This window comes from Sander vitreus, chromosome 6 (genome assembly GCF_031162955.1).
Source record: "Sander vitreus isolate 19-12246 chromosome 6, sanVit1, whole genome shotgun sequence".
In the NCBI taxonomy this organism is placed as follows: domain Eukaryota; kingdom Metazoa; phylum Chordata; class Actinopteri; order Perciformes; family Percidae; genus Sander; species Sander vitreus.
In genome coordinates, this window is record NC_135860.1 from 13,349,761 (window position 1) to 13,365,400 (window position 15,640).

Genomic DNA, 15,640 nt, shown 5'->3' on the forward strand with positions numbered 1-15,640 from the left:
CATAGATCATTCGTGTTAGTATAGGATCAATTGATGTTGATTTTGTTTTTTTTAAGGGATTTGTTAAAAATATGAAAAATATTGAATATTTATAGGTAAATATAGGCCCATAGCCTAAACTTAACACTCAAAGTAAACTCAAAAAAATATTAAATATTACATGCAATATTAAAAACATTGTCAGGCTACATGTATTCTTTAACCTATATTTACTCATAATAAGTAAGGAATCCACTTCAAAAACGACTGGCGAAAACCTGAATTTGGATCAACAACAGGAGTGGAGTAGAGATGCTGTAGTCGATAGATATAGAGTCTGTATTATCCAGTTTTCTCTCATGGGTTAAAAAAAACAAGAGGCATTATCAAACCCAAGGTATTCACACAATGGTCATGGGTATTGAGTCATTGTTTGTGAGATCTTTCACAAATGCTCGACATATTTGTGTGATGATGTAGCTGACAAGACAACAATGGGAACAAATTATTCGTTCAGCAGGCACATGATGTCATTCACTGTGGAACATGGGCTGGAAATTACACTAAATACAAAAAAATTACACTAAATACAGTGTTTTATTTATTTAAAAGCTGTGTAAAAAAAACACTGACTTTAAAAAGTAAAAGTAAAAAAGGGCTGTTCATTGCTGTGCGGCACATTTACGAAACAGTTAACGGCATAATTTGTACTCCATAGAGACTTCCAAAAGGCTTGAATGTTTGGGGGATTAAGTGTGGGAGAGACTGTCTGACAGGATATGACTCCCCCCTCTGTAATACACACACACACACACACACACACACACACACACACACACACACACACACACACACACACACACACACACACACACACTCACATCCTGCAGCTGTGTGTGCTTCACAGGAAGGTAAGGATAAACTATATACCCTAATCTAATGAGTGAGTATGCCTGAGATCTATGGATTTAGAAAAATACAGAGAAAAAATATATTATTGATTGGGTAAAATAATAGCTGCCCAGTCTTCTAAAGATGTTTTCTGGTAACACGTGGACTAACAACATCTGATGTTGAGATTAATATATATTTAGGCCTGCATATTTCTTTTTGATTAAAGTATACTTTTAATTTTATTAATATATATTTAGGCCTGCATATTTCTTTTTGATTAAAGTATACTTTTAGTTTTCTTGGTCACTACCAACTTGTGAGAAAATGATGTCCTGCGTTTAGGCCTGTCAGGCATTACAATCCTGTCCCATTTGTTATGATTGACAGGCTAGTAGATGAATAAGGCTCTGACCTAAACCTAAAGCCATGCATTTGATTGGTGGAAATCACCCCGAAGGTGGGACTAACAAGAGAGTAGGCTTTGCCTGAGAGAAATAACTCTGGGGGAAAAAATAACAGTAAAACCACAAGGTCACCTGACTTGGCCAGTTACTTATCTGCCATTTTGTATCTCCACAGTCGAGTCACTCAGACGAAGTTGGTCGTCAACGAAGACGGCAGCAAATATGCGAATGTTCACTTAATTTGTACATTTTAACCTTTAATTAAAGTATATTCAAGTTTGAGTTTGAATAGATTGACGGTGGTCGCGACGGACTGGCTGATCTTCTTGTAATCAGTTGATCATCGTGTTAGACTTCATTTTGTTTACGTTTTGCTTTAGCAGGAGAGCTAGCTAACGCTAACGACGTTAGCCGTTAGCCAGCTAGCGAACAACTGTCCAAGCGTTGGCTTACGCTACTCAGTGGCGAAATGGCCGCCAACACGACACAAGCAACCCCTACAACAAACTGGTAGGTCACACTTTCTAGCTACAGAACATCCACCACACATGGGGAATTAAATACATTCAATGTAACTTTACACTATAATGTCAATATATTATATAAAATCGTCGAGATGGCTAGCTTTCATATTGCGTAAATGATAATTAGCTCGTCTCATACGACACTGAAGTTAGCTTCTCATTTAAAGCTCCCGACTCGCAGTTAGCTAGGGAAACGTTACTTATTTGTTGAGCGCCTGATCCTCCGTTGTTTCACCTTAAAAGCGTTTTAGGGATTTTAGCTAAAGCATTGAAACCACTTTGAGATTTTATGAAAGTATTCTATTTATGAAAATGCTATAAAGGGAGATTCCACTGATTCTTTTCACACGAATAACACATTGGATTAGCTAGCTAGCTATGTCTAGATAAAAACGCTAACGTTTTACATAGACTTGTCAAATCAGGCATCATCGTTAAGTTTCCTTCAACTTTACACTTAGCTAGCGATTTTAACTGCCAAATCGGAAGCTGCGAATCAGAAGCCAACTTCAGCTCAGGGTGATGACTAGTGTTAGCATACAGGCCATTGATTTTGTTAATAGAACTCTAACCTGTTAGCTTAACGTAGCTAAGTAACGTGAAGTATTTCTTGGACTGTATTAAAGTCATATTTCGTTATCGACGATGGGGTTTGGCGCAGAACACTCTAATGCTAATAACACTTTAACCTGACGCTAACGTTATATTGCTAACGTTACCTGTTTATCTTATGTCAGGGCAGGCTTCGCATCCACAGGCTAACGAAAACATGGGTAACTTTAGCTGCATAATAATGAATACACTGATTTAGCTATAGTTCTTTATTTATTCCAGCACCGTTTGCACTTTTGCCATGCCCTGCTGTATTACCTTTAACAATCCTCATAGAGCTGTTTGTTTACGTGTGTATACAATATAACAGTTATGTGTGTATGTTAATATACAAACTTTTTATATACAAACTTATATCAGTACATAGTAGTCAGATGTTTATGTTTACCTTGTTCAGTTTTGTTGTCCTTGTTTTTAGCCATGTTATTGTGTATGCACTTTAAGAGAACCAAAAAGCCTGGGTCAAATTCCGTGTGTGTGTGTGTTCACACTAGGCCATTAAAGCTGATTCTGCTTGGCTTTAACCAATATGTTTAGCTGGCTGTTAGATGTAAGATAAGTCAACTGCCAAGTAGGTCACAGTGAACCTAGTGTAAACGTTTAAACAAACATAATATGATGTATATTGGTTTTCATATCCCTAATATATTACTATATATTAATATAATATTAGTAATATATATTACTAATATTATATTAATATTACTCAACCTCCAATATGTTTATGGTTATACATGTGCTATTTTAACAAATTAAAGCATTTAAATATTCTAAAACGATCACATTCTTCTGTTGATGGCAGGTCCTTTGGTGGAGCTGGAGATGGCCAGGTTCATGAAAACCCAGAATGGGAGAAGGCAAGACAAGCACTAGCGTCCATTAACAAGAGTCAGAGCTCTGCTAAGACTGCACAAGCCAACCGGACAGCCACAGCAGAGGTGTGTGCGTGTGGGCGTGGCAACCAGGCATCAGCTTTTGGTTGCCAAAATTGCCACATACCACACATTTTAATAATGAAACAATGAGAGAATGGCTTGCAATATAATTTCCCATCCGTCTCAAATAAGGGTGCAACGGATAACAAACCTCATGGTTCGGATCACGGTTTTGATTGACGGATCGGATTAGTTTGCAGATTCGCACAAAAAAGGGGGGAATTTAAATGGTTATTCAAAATGTAATAACAATAACTTTCAACAGTAATTACTTCTTTCACCAGCAAATTGCAGTTAAATGATGAAAATGGTATTTTACAATAACTTTGAATGCACCACAGGGTTTACCAATTTTTAGTAAATGCAACCTTTATTCACGTCTGTCGTGAGCAGCAGCGACCAGTGCTAGTTTGTGTCTTTTAGCTCATAGCTTTAATAAGCGGCAGACAGTTGTACGTCCCGCTGTTGGAATCCTCTACAGTGAAATACAGTCACACTTTTACACCGTTTTAACTGTCAGCATTTTAGCTGTGTTTAATCCAGTTACTACTGTAGCTAATGGCAGGCTAATGCTACCTGCTGCCAAGTGTAACGTGTTAGTGTTTACTAGCTTGACAGGCAGCGATGCATCTGTTGACCCTAACGTCTGTTTTGGAGCCTCAGAGAGAAGCGCAGCCATGTCAGTGGCTCCGCAATGAGGCACCGAAATCTGCATTGCTATTTTGTCTGGTAGATACCGGGCACCGGTGTCATATTAGCAATAGCACTGGATTTTAATGCGCCGTTAACGTGAACAAAAAATTGCATTGTCTGCTGTATCTTTTCACGGCAAACGCGCGTGTGGAAAACGGTCGCACAACAGCTGAAATGTTGTGTTGCGCACAAACTGTTTAAACTTTATGGAGACAACCAAATAAAATATAGACTTCTTTTGAAATAAGATTTCCCAGTTTTGTAAGTTTTTATTTGTTTTTGTATATTAAAAAAAAAACGCACAAATATTGAACAGGTGGTTGCCAAAGGGGGCAACCAGAGGCCACAAAACGTTTCCCAATTGGCTCAATCTGGTTGCCAAGAGCAACCGTTACTGTCGAGCCCTGTCTTTTTTTACACCTGGCATTGGAATCCATGTTAGGTGATCTGATACCAACCTGAGATCTAAAAATACTAATGTGGACACAGAACATTTAAATAAGTAAAAAAACAATAAATATAAAAGTCTAATCAACCATTATTTAAAGTTGAGCTGCTTATTTACAGTGAATGCATGCAGTGTGTCTCCTGACTACATTGGACCCCATTAGTCGTCTGCATAAGAAAAAATACAAATACCTACACATTGCTGCTTCTTTAATTGTTTAGACCTAATACAGTAATCATACTGCATCGCCATACAGAAGTAATAAGTGCCTAAAACATTCCTGTAAACATGATCTGTGTTGGTTTGTAATTAGGTTCACAAAGACTTGTGTCTTTGTATATTCTTGTGGCATTATCGCTTCTGTCCTTGCTAGATGATTTCCTTTGTTCTGGATTAAAATAACAATTTTATTTTTGTTATTTATTAGCAATCTATGTGTGTCATTTCAGGCCAGTCAGTTTCAGCCAGCAGTGACTGACTCTGCTGCCATTCAGCAGCAGCAGCAGCAACAACCGCAGCAGTACTATCCATGGTACCAGCAAACTCAGCAGCATTATCCTGGATACACATACCCCTATAATTACTACTACCCCGTGGGTCCAGTAAGTACAGAAAATAATTGCTAGTATCAATATGTTACCTTAATAACATTTAATACAAATACATCTACTGCATTCAACACTGTTAGCTGCAAAGCTTGTATCTTCTTAAATAACATCTGACGCTGAGAAGGTCAAAAAAAAAAACGACAACATGGGTTTCTTTACATTTCCAGTATGGAGCTTCATATCCACCAAATCAGTTTGGTGTACCCCCAGGGCCGTACCAAGGAACTCCCACCTCTAATGGACAGGTACATAACCCATGTACCATAGACCCCTTCATTACATCACATGTATAATCACAGACCTAATTGATGAGATGATGATTGATTGTTTTGTCACTGACCCTTTTTACATTTTACAAACCTAGAACTATGAGTGCCTGACTAAGTAATTTTACGCGACATGACCAGTGACCCTATCAAACCTGTTTAGATGAACTCATTTTGTAATAGTATGACAGTAGTAGTATGAGCGTTTGGTGAAATTAATGTATGGTGTAAGGCTTGCCAACTTTATCCCTCGGGCATTTCTGTAGCTTCTAGTAAAAAGTTGTAAAATAGCTATTTTTCCTTCTTTCTTTTCATAGCCTCCTCCAGTGCCTGGAATGGAAGACCAGTCCCCAGGCTACCCCTCTCAAACACAACCCCCTCCCCCTGCTACTCCCCAGCAACCCCAGAGCCCAACCACCTCCGAGAAACCCCCTCCTCCTCCACCCCCACCTATCCCTCCCCCACCCAATTCCCAGTATCCCCCTCCTCCATCACAAAATGCCTACAGTGCCAATAACTCCATGCAATACCCACACGGTGACCCCAACCAAATGCAAGCTTACAATCATTCCCAGGGAAGGCCTAACTATGGACAGGGCTTCCAGGCTCAGCACACATATCAGCCCTCTCAGAATACCTCGCAGCAGCCAGGCCAGTATGTACCAGGGCTTGGCAGAGGAGAGGCCAACAAAAACAAAAACCAAAAACAAGGACAGCAACTGTGGCACCGCATGAAACGTAAGATTTACTCTTTTGTGAGGTAGCTGACATGTAGAAAATGTTCTAAATTTTTCAACTGAATTACTTCACTGTTGTTCTCTGGTGCAGCTTACACATGTTATCTCTACTGTTTCCATATTTGCATTTAAGAAGAATTACCAGCTTGTTTCAACTATAACTTAAACTATAAATTTAAGCTATATTATTGTGTGTGTATCTATCTATCTCACAATAACATAGAGAGGGAATAGGTAATCTTGCCCTGTACATGGCAGAAAATGTGCGTAACTAGGATTGTTATTGCAAAAGAGAGGCAGAGAGCATATCTGTACCAGGAGCACCCCTGCACAGTAATATAGGAGAAGTACAGGCAGTTATGTTGACCAATCAGGGACATTCCATCTCATTAGGAGGAGCTTAGTATGAGAGCGGGCCGTGAGGTTTAAAAGATGCCAGGACAAATGTGGTTCTACATTCTGAATCCAGATATTTAGATTCTTTATGCTAAAGAACTAAAGTTTTATTTTTTTGTCTCTGTGTTTGGTATTTTAGTTAGTTATATAAGGCTGAACAGAAAGAAGAAACACCACAATGACGATTTACATTTCTTCATTATATTCCTTTTTTTTTAAATTTTTTGTTCTCACAGAGGCACCTGGGACATCTTCTGTGAAGTTCAATATTCATAAGAGGCCCTATCAGGTTCAGTGTTCCTCAATGTCCAATCAGAGTTTCCCTCCAGGCGAGCAGCCCTCAGGATTGAATCCAACTCCTTCCTCCCCATCTTCGGCCAGTGCTGCACCCGGAGGTGCTCAGACACGGTGAGACCTGGTCTGTCACTCCAGATAAAAAAATTAAGAAAAAAAAAAATCTGTGAATAATATGTTGACTTAAAATGCTTTCTCTCCAGACCCCAGGACTGGCCCCAAGCCATGAAAGAATACGTGCAGCGCTGTTTTACAGCCTGTGAGACGGAGGAAGACAAAGATCGTACAGAGAAGGTGCTGAAGGAAGTTCTGCAGGACCGGCTGAAGGATGGCTCTGCTTACACCATTGATTGGACTCATGAGCCATTGCCAGAGTGAGTTTAGAAGTGGATTAGTGTTTGCCTGGTGTATATATTAATTGTTATCCAAGATTTGACATTTCTTCAAACTACTGCACCATGAGCTTTGCCGATTTAACAAATATCAATTTACTACATTTTGATGCGGTTTCAGTTGAGTGTAGAGTTGAAATCTGGGATTGTTTTTAATACATTTTACTGCAATGATATTGATTGATGCATTTCTTTGCTCTGAATAGTTGTTGACTCTTGTAACTTGTTGATAGCGTTGCCTGCAGGTTGAACCATTGTGATTTGAGTCTTTGTTTTTTTTGTAGACTAAAGGTCAAGCAGTCTCGTTGGGAATCTGTTGCATCCCAGAGGTCATCAGATGGCTCAATTAGTCGTGGTGGAAGTGCAGTGGCTGCATCTCCAAGAGGCAGGGGTGGTGCACACCGATTGGGCCACTACAGAAATATATTTTCTCAAAGGAGTCCCTCTTCTAGTTCGTCCCGTTCCTCCTCCCGCTCCCCATCCCCCTCCCATGGCCGAAACAGGGACCGCAGCAACCAAAGGCACAGACGCAGGTAAGGCACTATTTCCCGGCCTTTTCTATGGTTACTGTAGGCTTCCTGTGTATTTCCCTTTTGTTGAAAGTTTTGTGCCTCTATGCGCCCAGTGATTCTGGCTCCCAGTCGGACAGCAGCATCTCCAGTGACCTCCGACCTCAGCTGTCACGACGGAGTCAGAGAGGCGGACGTGGTCGTGGTAATGACAGGGATAGAGGCCGTGGAGGTGGAGAGCGAGGACGAGGACGAGGAGGAAAGGCAAACAGAGGACGGCGGTAAATAAATACATTTTACAAAAATGTAACCCCTGTTCTTGAGGAAGGCTTACTACTTTACTACTCTATGGCAAGGGCAATAACCTTTTAACTTATTCTCCCAGAAACATGGACGATTCCAATCCAGCTGTTGGAAAGAAGAGGAAAGGTGGCAACGCTGGTCTCGATTTTCATGACCCCAACAGAGAAGCCAAGAAACAGAGCAGAGCAGCTCGTTTCCACAAGCAGCTTCGCTCAGAGCCCCTGGTTCTCTCCATCAATTCCCTGGACTTACCTGATGGAACACAGGAGGGCCTCAGCTGGGAGGACTGCCCCATTGTGGGAACGTGCCAGGACATCACCAAGTCCTATCTGAGGCTCACCTGTGCCCCGGACCCCTCCACTGTGCGCCCTGTGCATGTAAGTTGTACTCTTCTGTCTGCCTTTTTAATGTCTTCTTACTGCAGGTTTTACAGTCCTGAGATGATGTTTAGCTTTTTGGAGACCTGTCACTCTTCAAAGTTATTGTCTGAGAAATACAAAATAAAAGTGTTAAGGTTTTCTTAAGTCAGTTTTTCAGCATACTTAATACCATGCAAATGGCATAAAACAAGGGAGAAGAAGGGGGTGACACATGAGTCTTTGAGTATAATTATGTCTCATTCTACATCACAGAAGATCAAGATCCAGACTTTGATCTGTTTCTGAACTTGTTTTTGCTCAGGTCCTGAGAAAATCTTTGCAGGCTGTAAAAATCCACTGGAAAACCCACCACGACTACACCTATGCCTGCGAACAGATGAAGTCCATACGACAGGACCTCACGGTTGGTTATCTTCATAAGTGTTTCATTTGTCCCTTTGTTTTTTTGCAATGTTGATCTGTCTGGGTTTGTGTTGTCTTCTTTGTTTTCTAAATGTGTTTATTCGCCCCCCCATTATCCAGGTCCAAGGAGTTCGTACTGACTTCACAGTGGAAGTGTACGAGTGTCATGCACGCATTGCTCTGGAAAAGGTAAGTCTGTTTTTCTTTTTAAGTGTTGCAGTAGCTAAAAGTCTTCTTTTTTTTTTTTTTTTAAATACTAGCTGAACGTTTATTGTCTTCAGGGAGACCATGAAGAGTTTAACCAGTGTCAGACCCAGCTGAAGGCCCTGTATAAGGACAATCCCTCAGAGAACATCGGAGAGTTTACAGCATATAGATTGCTGTATTACATCTTCACTAAAAACTCTGGAGGTATGCTCACATTGTTTTCTTTTCAGTCGCTATCACACATCACGTACACATTCTCACCCTTTCCGCCTTTCCCTTCATATTTTAACTTTGGCCATTCATTTTCTCCAGATCTGACCACTGAGTTGGTGTACTTGACCCCGGCACTGCGGGCAGATGTGTGTGTGGCTCATGCTCTCGCACTCCGTGCCGCCTGGGCGTTAGGAAACTATCGCCGTTTCTTTAAGCTGTACAAGGAAGCCCCGCGCATGGCTTCATACCTCATTGACAAGTTTGTAGAGAGGGAAAGAAAGGTTGCACTTCGGGCCATAGCCAAAACGTAAGTCACTTTTAAAGAAATGTATATTTGCACATTTTAGGTCCTCATTGTAGGGTCCTCATAACTTATGAGATCCCCATTTCTCTGTTTCCTCTGTCCTCAGGTTCAGGCCCGACTTGCCGGTGCAGTATGTGCAGTCCAATCTGGGCTTCTCTTGTTTAGACTCATGTATGGCGTTTCTTACTGGGCTAGGTGTCACCTTCTACCCCTGTGACCCCCAAAAAATAGACTGCAAAACCAGCACAGCTGCTTTGGCTGCCTCCTGAGTGTGGGTGGGGGGTAGCACCATGAAGGGAGGCACTAAGGGACCATCATGGATCCTAACACATACAATGCACTGCACTTCAGACACCTCAGCCTGTTCAGATAGAGTAGTTGGCAAACTAACAGCTATAGAAGACCCATATAGAAAGATACATGCTAGAATACTCAGATTCAGATTTCAGATGTAATTTCTGACACTTGGATAAGAAGTGTTTTAAACACGAGTCAGCACACACTGTCACACAAATATTGTAGGTAAGCCTAATGCCCAAGTTATCTCACTGCATTTATAATCCCAGTAAAAGTGAGTGAAGAGTCTAGATTTGGGATTAACATGGGCCAAGAAGTCACAGAACCAGATCAGGGAGGCACCCTCATGGTTCCTGTTCCGTAACCGCCATCAGATGTCAAAGCTAACAGTGTTCTGTTATGTTTTTTCCTTCCTCAAGTCAACAGCTCCAAGACCTGAAGATTCAAGCCTTGTCAACCAAAAGGGAAATACAGACAGCTGTTCTTCAAGTCATTCATCCAGCTCTCTCCTGTTTGAAGATTCAGGTCAAGTTTACATATTCCTCGTAGAGACTGTGAAACAACACGGTGAGAAGATGCCAGCCGTTTTGTCTGAAAGAAGAAAAGGTGGTGGTTTGTATGTCCTGTCCGGTGCCGGTTTTCCTCAAGGTATCCACAGTTGGCTGTGCATCCTGGTCCTGGTCCCCAATTGTATGGCCTGTGAGAGCAATGGACTGAAGTCTTGTTCCGGATTGAATTAAGTTGTATTAATTCACTGGTCGCAGTCATGAAAAGGTTGGCCAGCTTTGGGAAAGAAGTAATGAGCATTGACTTTGTGTATGATAAAGAATACAGTCAAGTGTTCTTCATCGAGGTGATCTCCTCACTACTCCGTACCCTTGAAGCTGAGCTCCAGAATCATAGCAGCCAGAAGCAGAGAAGAGAGAGAATCTGCTTCCATCATCCTTATTTAGAAGTCCTGCCAGCACCTGGAATCCAGTAGACCCGATCAACACCGCAAAGTGATGAAGCCCATCTTTCATCCGTTAACATCACCAGCTGTTGATTAAAAGAAACCGGGGCAGCTTGGCTGCCATCCTTAAATGCAGCTGAAGGTGAATCCCGCGTGTTGGAGCTTCAGCGGGAAACCTGCTGCTGCTTCTAGAAGGAATAACGACGAGTGGTTTGTATGCTACATCTTGCTCTGGTGCTTGCAAGGCTGGTAAGCGAAAAGGGACTTCTCTGGATGGAGGTAGATGACGACACAACAGATGTTGCCTCACATTTCTTCTGTTAAATGTTTTATGTTGTGTTTTTTTGGACAGCAGTGTCGGCCTTTATCTTGACAAAAGGAGAAGGAATTATGGAGCTGCAAAGCAGATTTTTATGATAATTTACGATATTGGACAGGTCAATTAAGTATCGTAACAAATTTGACAATATCCTAAAATGCCTAGAATGGTGCCAGTAAGATCCCAGAAATTTACTGCACATGTATGTGTTGTTTGAATGCGATATGGTAAAGTATTTAATCAAACTGATGTAGACAGTAATTTAATAAAAAGGGAGATGGAAGTTGAGTGAAGACTAGTGCTTTTATGTCAATTGTTTCAGCAGGTATATAGGAATTTTTGACAAATAAAAGCTGCACTTAGCCTATTTACCTGAAGTGACAGTGGAGTTGTAGTGAAGTTAGTTCTTTGTGATGGGATTTTGGCCCATTTGTCTTCAGGAGGTTTGTGCTTTTCGGGACCTAGAATAATGATGGTTCACACTATTTTAGGTGATAATTGGGGGAAGAAATGTATATAAATACTTTAAAACTGTAGTCATTAGAAGGCTCGAAAATGTCAGGAGACGTACCCCTTAACCAACGCAACCTTTCACACTGACTTAATTTGGTACTGCTTTCCACCATATCCTATAATTTGGGTCCTTATAGAATGCTGAAATTGAAAACACGGGTCGACATTGTTCATAATTTGAGTTTTTTATTTGAACAGTATTACCATTGTAGAAATATTAAGCCCAAGGTATTTAAGTGTAACTGACCAGAAGATGAGTGGATGCAGGCTGACTGTACAATCTACATTTGTTTGTCTACAGAGTATATTTTTGTAAATATTGTATGATATTGCTGGGATTTCTTTTCGATTAGTGCATAGTGTAGGTTTTATTGTTTACACACGGTAAGTGTGATATTTTTTCTTTTCTTTTTTCTCGTGGGTTTTTCAAAACTCTTAGACCATTTATGTGAATATGTAAACTTAAATATGAACTGTTATGGATTGAGTTGTGTGCTATGTCTTCAGTAGAGTGGATGTAGTGGAGTTGATAATTGCTAGTTTCTTTCAGTACAGCCTGAAAACATTGGCACAGGCTCTTAAACCAGATTGTGGTAAGATATGCTAAATTTTCAGTTATATGACAAATATTAAAATGGTCCCTTCATCAGGCAAAAAAATGCATTGCCACATCTGTGTCGCTTGCCTGTTTTGTGGCAGTTTAGTGTTTGTAGATTGTCACATGCAAAGCTGATATAGCCAAACATGTAATGTTAACGCCTTCCACAAAGGGACAAGTTTCCATTAGATTGACCAAACGCTCTTGTGAACCTGGATCTATGTTTGTCAAACTGTTCATTGTTGACCATTTAATTCAGCAAACGTTTTCGTAATGACAATGATCTCAACATGTTTTCTTTCTTTCCCCTTCATTTACCTGATCCCCTGTCCTCTCTGCTACACCCCCCCCCCATTCCCTAAACATTTACCACCAGACGTCTCATTCTTCAGCTCGTAGCACTGCTGCATTGCAGGAGCACATGGAGTGATAAGTGGGCGAACCACTTACAGACGCCAGCCGGAGAGAGTGAATTGTGAGCAATCAGTCTTGGTTTGGCCCACTCAAGTTGAAGCCTCACAGCTGATGAAACACATGGGAGCCTCACATAATGAAATATGGAAAATGTTGCTGCTAATATGATTTGCTGCTAACCAAATGTTTTTCTGTGCAACATGTGCTGTTTAGTTTTAAAAAAACAATGTTTGAAGATTGACAAAGTCACCATGTACTGCTGTTTTCTGTTTGTCCAGATGCATTTATACAATTTTTTTTATTTTTTTTTATTTATCATTCACCTACAGTTTGCTGGTAAAATTTGTCGTCCGTTAGTATTTGTTTTCTTTCGCAATATTTATTAATAGTTGGGAATAGTTAGCTTGGTGGACAGACATGCTTGAGTCAGTTAGAGTTGCCTAGTTTTTAAGTTTAATCGCTCGTTTTAAAATGTGTCTGGACATACAGAACATGTTATCCTCAAAATTCACCTACAGTTAGTAATTTTTTTTTATTTTTTATTTTTCCTTAGTATGCAGTCTTCTTTAGGCAAAGTTTCTCATTTGATAAGTGCTGGTGCGTGCTCCCATGCTAAGAAATTACCTTTTGGTTTCTCATGTGAATGAGCTTGACTGATGGTTGTTGGTTGGTGTAAATCTTTTTTTTTTTTTTTTTTTTAACACATGGTTAAAGTGTGTAAATCTGATGTCTCCGGTTTTCAGCATTAACAGCCCAGGATGTTTACTTTTTTTAATATTTATTTTTAGTAAAAAATTCACCCCAGACAACTAACAATACACATCTCATTTTGGATGTTTTGTTCCTCCTCTCCGATGCCGAGTCATGTTTTCAGTAGTTTTTTGCTCCCATGTTACTGTATACCTCCCATTAGTCTTTGTAACTCCTTCCTTGACATTTACTGGAAGAACTCCCCATGTCCCTCACCTCTGCTGTTCATTTCCTGCCATTTACTTTGAATTAGTCTTTTCTCTCTTTCCTCTCACTTTCTCTTATTTCCTCTCCCTGCATGCTCTCCTCTCCTGCTCTCTCCTCCAAATCTCTAACCAGTATTTGTTCTCTCCTCATTCTTATCCTTTTCTTTTTTGTTGAGTATGTTTGTGACCGTTTCCCGTTTGCAATTAGTCACTCTCACTAGTAAGTATTGTATTCCGTCTGCAATGCTTTAATAGTTTATGTTGCAGCTCACCAACAACTGAAGCTGAAGTTTAATCTGCAATGCCTCCTTCCTATCTACAGATCTGACATGATAAACTGCCATTTTGTAAATATTGTGTATATTTGTTTTTGAAAAAAATTAATAAACTTCAAGTATAAAGAACATCCAGTGTTATCTGTTTTAAATCATGTAACACATACTGGTGGAATTGATTCATAGATTTAGATAAATGGATAAAACAAAGTAAGTAAAAAAAAAAAAAATAGAACTGAGGAGAAAAGTTTTGTATGAACAGTTTATTGTGGAATAAATGTCAAGAGAGAATAGAGGAGTGGTTACTTGATACAATGACTGTATTTACTTCCATGTTTTCTTTTATACAGCCATGTTTGACATGTTTATATCGACCAAAACATTTGAGATATAAGATGACATCAAAGTGAATTGAATGGAATAGTTCGAAAAGAAAAGAGGAATTAGAGATTCATGATAGGTTGAAAAACATTTAGAAATTTGAAGTTACAGGGAAAATGATAGAAAATACAGCAGTAATCGAAGATTAGTATAGAATAAATTAATATATAAAACGTGTGATTGGTTTAAAAAAAAAAGAAGGAAAGAACAGCAAAAGATTGAGCTCATGCAGTTAAGTTTAATAAAATGAAAATTAAACGGGAAAGAAAGAAAAATAGTTTGAAGGTTGAAAACTGTATACAGAAAGTCAAAGGAAAGAACTACATTTCTGCATAAACCTCTAATGAAAGTCTGGTTTTACATGCCTCAAAATACAATCAAGTGTTTTTTACTTGATGTACCTCTAGATTGTCTTCATTAAGCCCCATATAATAAAAGTTATAAAAGGCATTTTCACATTAAATCTAATAAGACTTTGGTCAAACGTTCTGCAAAAGACCAGGACGTGTGTGTGTGTGTGTTTACAATTGTATTATTAGATGTGCATTAAAAAACTATATATGTAGAGAGTTTACAGCTGTATAATTAATCTCACGTGCACAGTTTGCAAATTTGTTAAAAAATAGTCTGGCCATGGCCTAATAGACCTGGCTGTCCAGAGAAATCGTTTCAAAGCAAGATGAAAAATAAACTATAAAGAACAATAGAACAGCTACTGATGAAAGAGAAAGGAGCAAAAGTAGAGCTGCAAAACTAGTTCAGAATGAACAGAGAACTAAGCACTAACAGGCAAGGAACAAACAGCTAAATTAATGACAAGAAATCTAGATCTACGCAGTATACAGGAGCAGGAGAGAGAAAATGAGAAGAGAAGAATTATGCATCATGCAAAAAGACACAAAGTCAGAAGAAAAGGTAACAGTCACTCAGGAAGAAAAGACGGAAGTTAAAAAGCAGAAAGATTGAAATCTATATCAAGTATTATACTGGTACAACTACACCTTATAATGACACCTTTGAATTTAGATCAGCAAGTAGGTAGTAAGCACTGAAATTAGAAAAGAAGTACAAGCACAAAACAAGTTAAATACAAGCAAGAAACAGGAAAGAGGCTGCTTGGGTTTCTGTATAAGTCCTGATGGAAATGATCCAGACGTGATGTGATGGGATGAAGTCAGTCGAGTTACTTTTACATTCAATTCAAATCAATTACAAGTCAAGACTTAATTGGCATCAGAGCAGCACAGAAACAAAAAAACAAAGACACAGTAAGTTAAAAAAAAAAAACATTGGAAAATGTTACGAATCAATAAAGGACAGAAGAGGAAAAGAGAGAAACCAGTTTTATTTAGAGGTAAACATCAAACACAGCAGGAAAGAGTGCAACAGAAACAAAGAGTAGGCTGAGAGAAATGATTAATACAAGTCGAGAAGT

General features: G+C 39.5%; 1 protein-coding gene across 2 annotated transcripts; it reads left to right on the forward strand.

The window, feature by feature from the left end:
• The first annotated feature begins 1,441 nt into the window (after positions 1 to 1,441).
• Positions 1,442 to 13,955, forward strand: leng8 (leukocyte receptor cluster (LRC) member 8). Of its 2 annotated transcripts, none has more exons than XM_078252777.1 (15): positions 1,442 to 1,787; positions 3,216 to 3,351; positions 4,939 to 5,091; positions 5,265 to 5,342; positions 5,681 to 6,101; positions 6,733 to 6,904; positions 6,994 to 7,164; positions 7,467 to 7,715; positions 7,808 to 7,972; positions 8,077 to 8,371; positions 8,676 to 8,777; positions 8,897 to 8,965; positions 9,058 to 9,187; positions 9,296 to 9,503; positions 9,607 to 13,955. In XM_078252777.1, the coding sequence occupies exons 1-15, from the start codon at positions 1,747 to 1,749 to the stop codon at positions 9,767 to 9,769; spliced, it is 2,553 nt and encodes an 850-aa protein (XP_078108903.1). In that variant the 5' UTR covers positions 1,442 to 1,746; the 3' UTR covers positions 9,770 to 13,955. The 2 variants fall into 2 exon arrangements, with proteins under 2 accessions (XP_078108903.1, XP_078108904.1); XM_078252778.1 differs by having other exon boundaries at positions 3,216 to 3,270.
• The last annotated feature ends 1,685 nt before the right edge of the window (positions 13,956 to 15,640 follow it).

Bases quoted from the DNA above. Each gene is read 5' to 3' on its own strand.
- leng8 (XM_078252777.1), top strand. From the start codon at position 1,747: ATGGCCGCCAACACGACACAAGCAACCCCTACAACAAACTG. The intron at 5,343-5,680 runs GTACATAACCCA...TTCTTTTCATAG, and splicing joins CTCCCACCTCTAATGGACAG to CCTCCTCCAGTGCCTGGAAT. The intron at 6,102-6,732 runs GTAAGATTTACT...TTGTTCTCACAG, and splicing joins ACTGTGGCACCGCATGAAAC to AGGCACCTGGGACATCTTCT.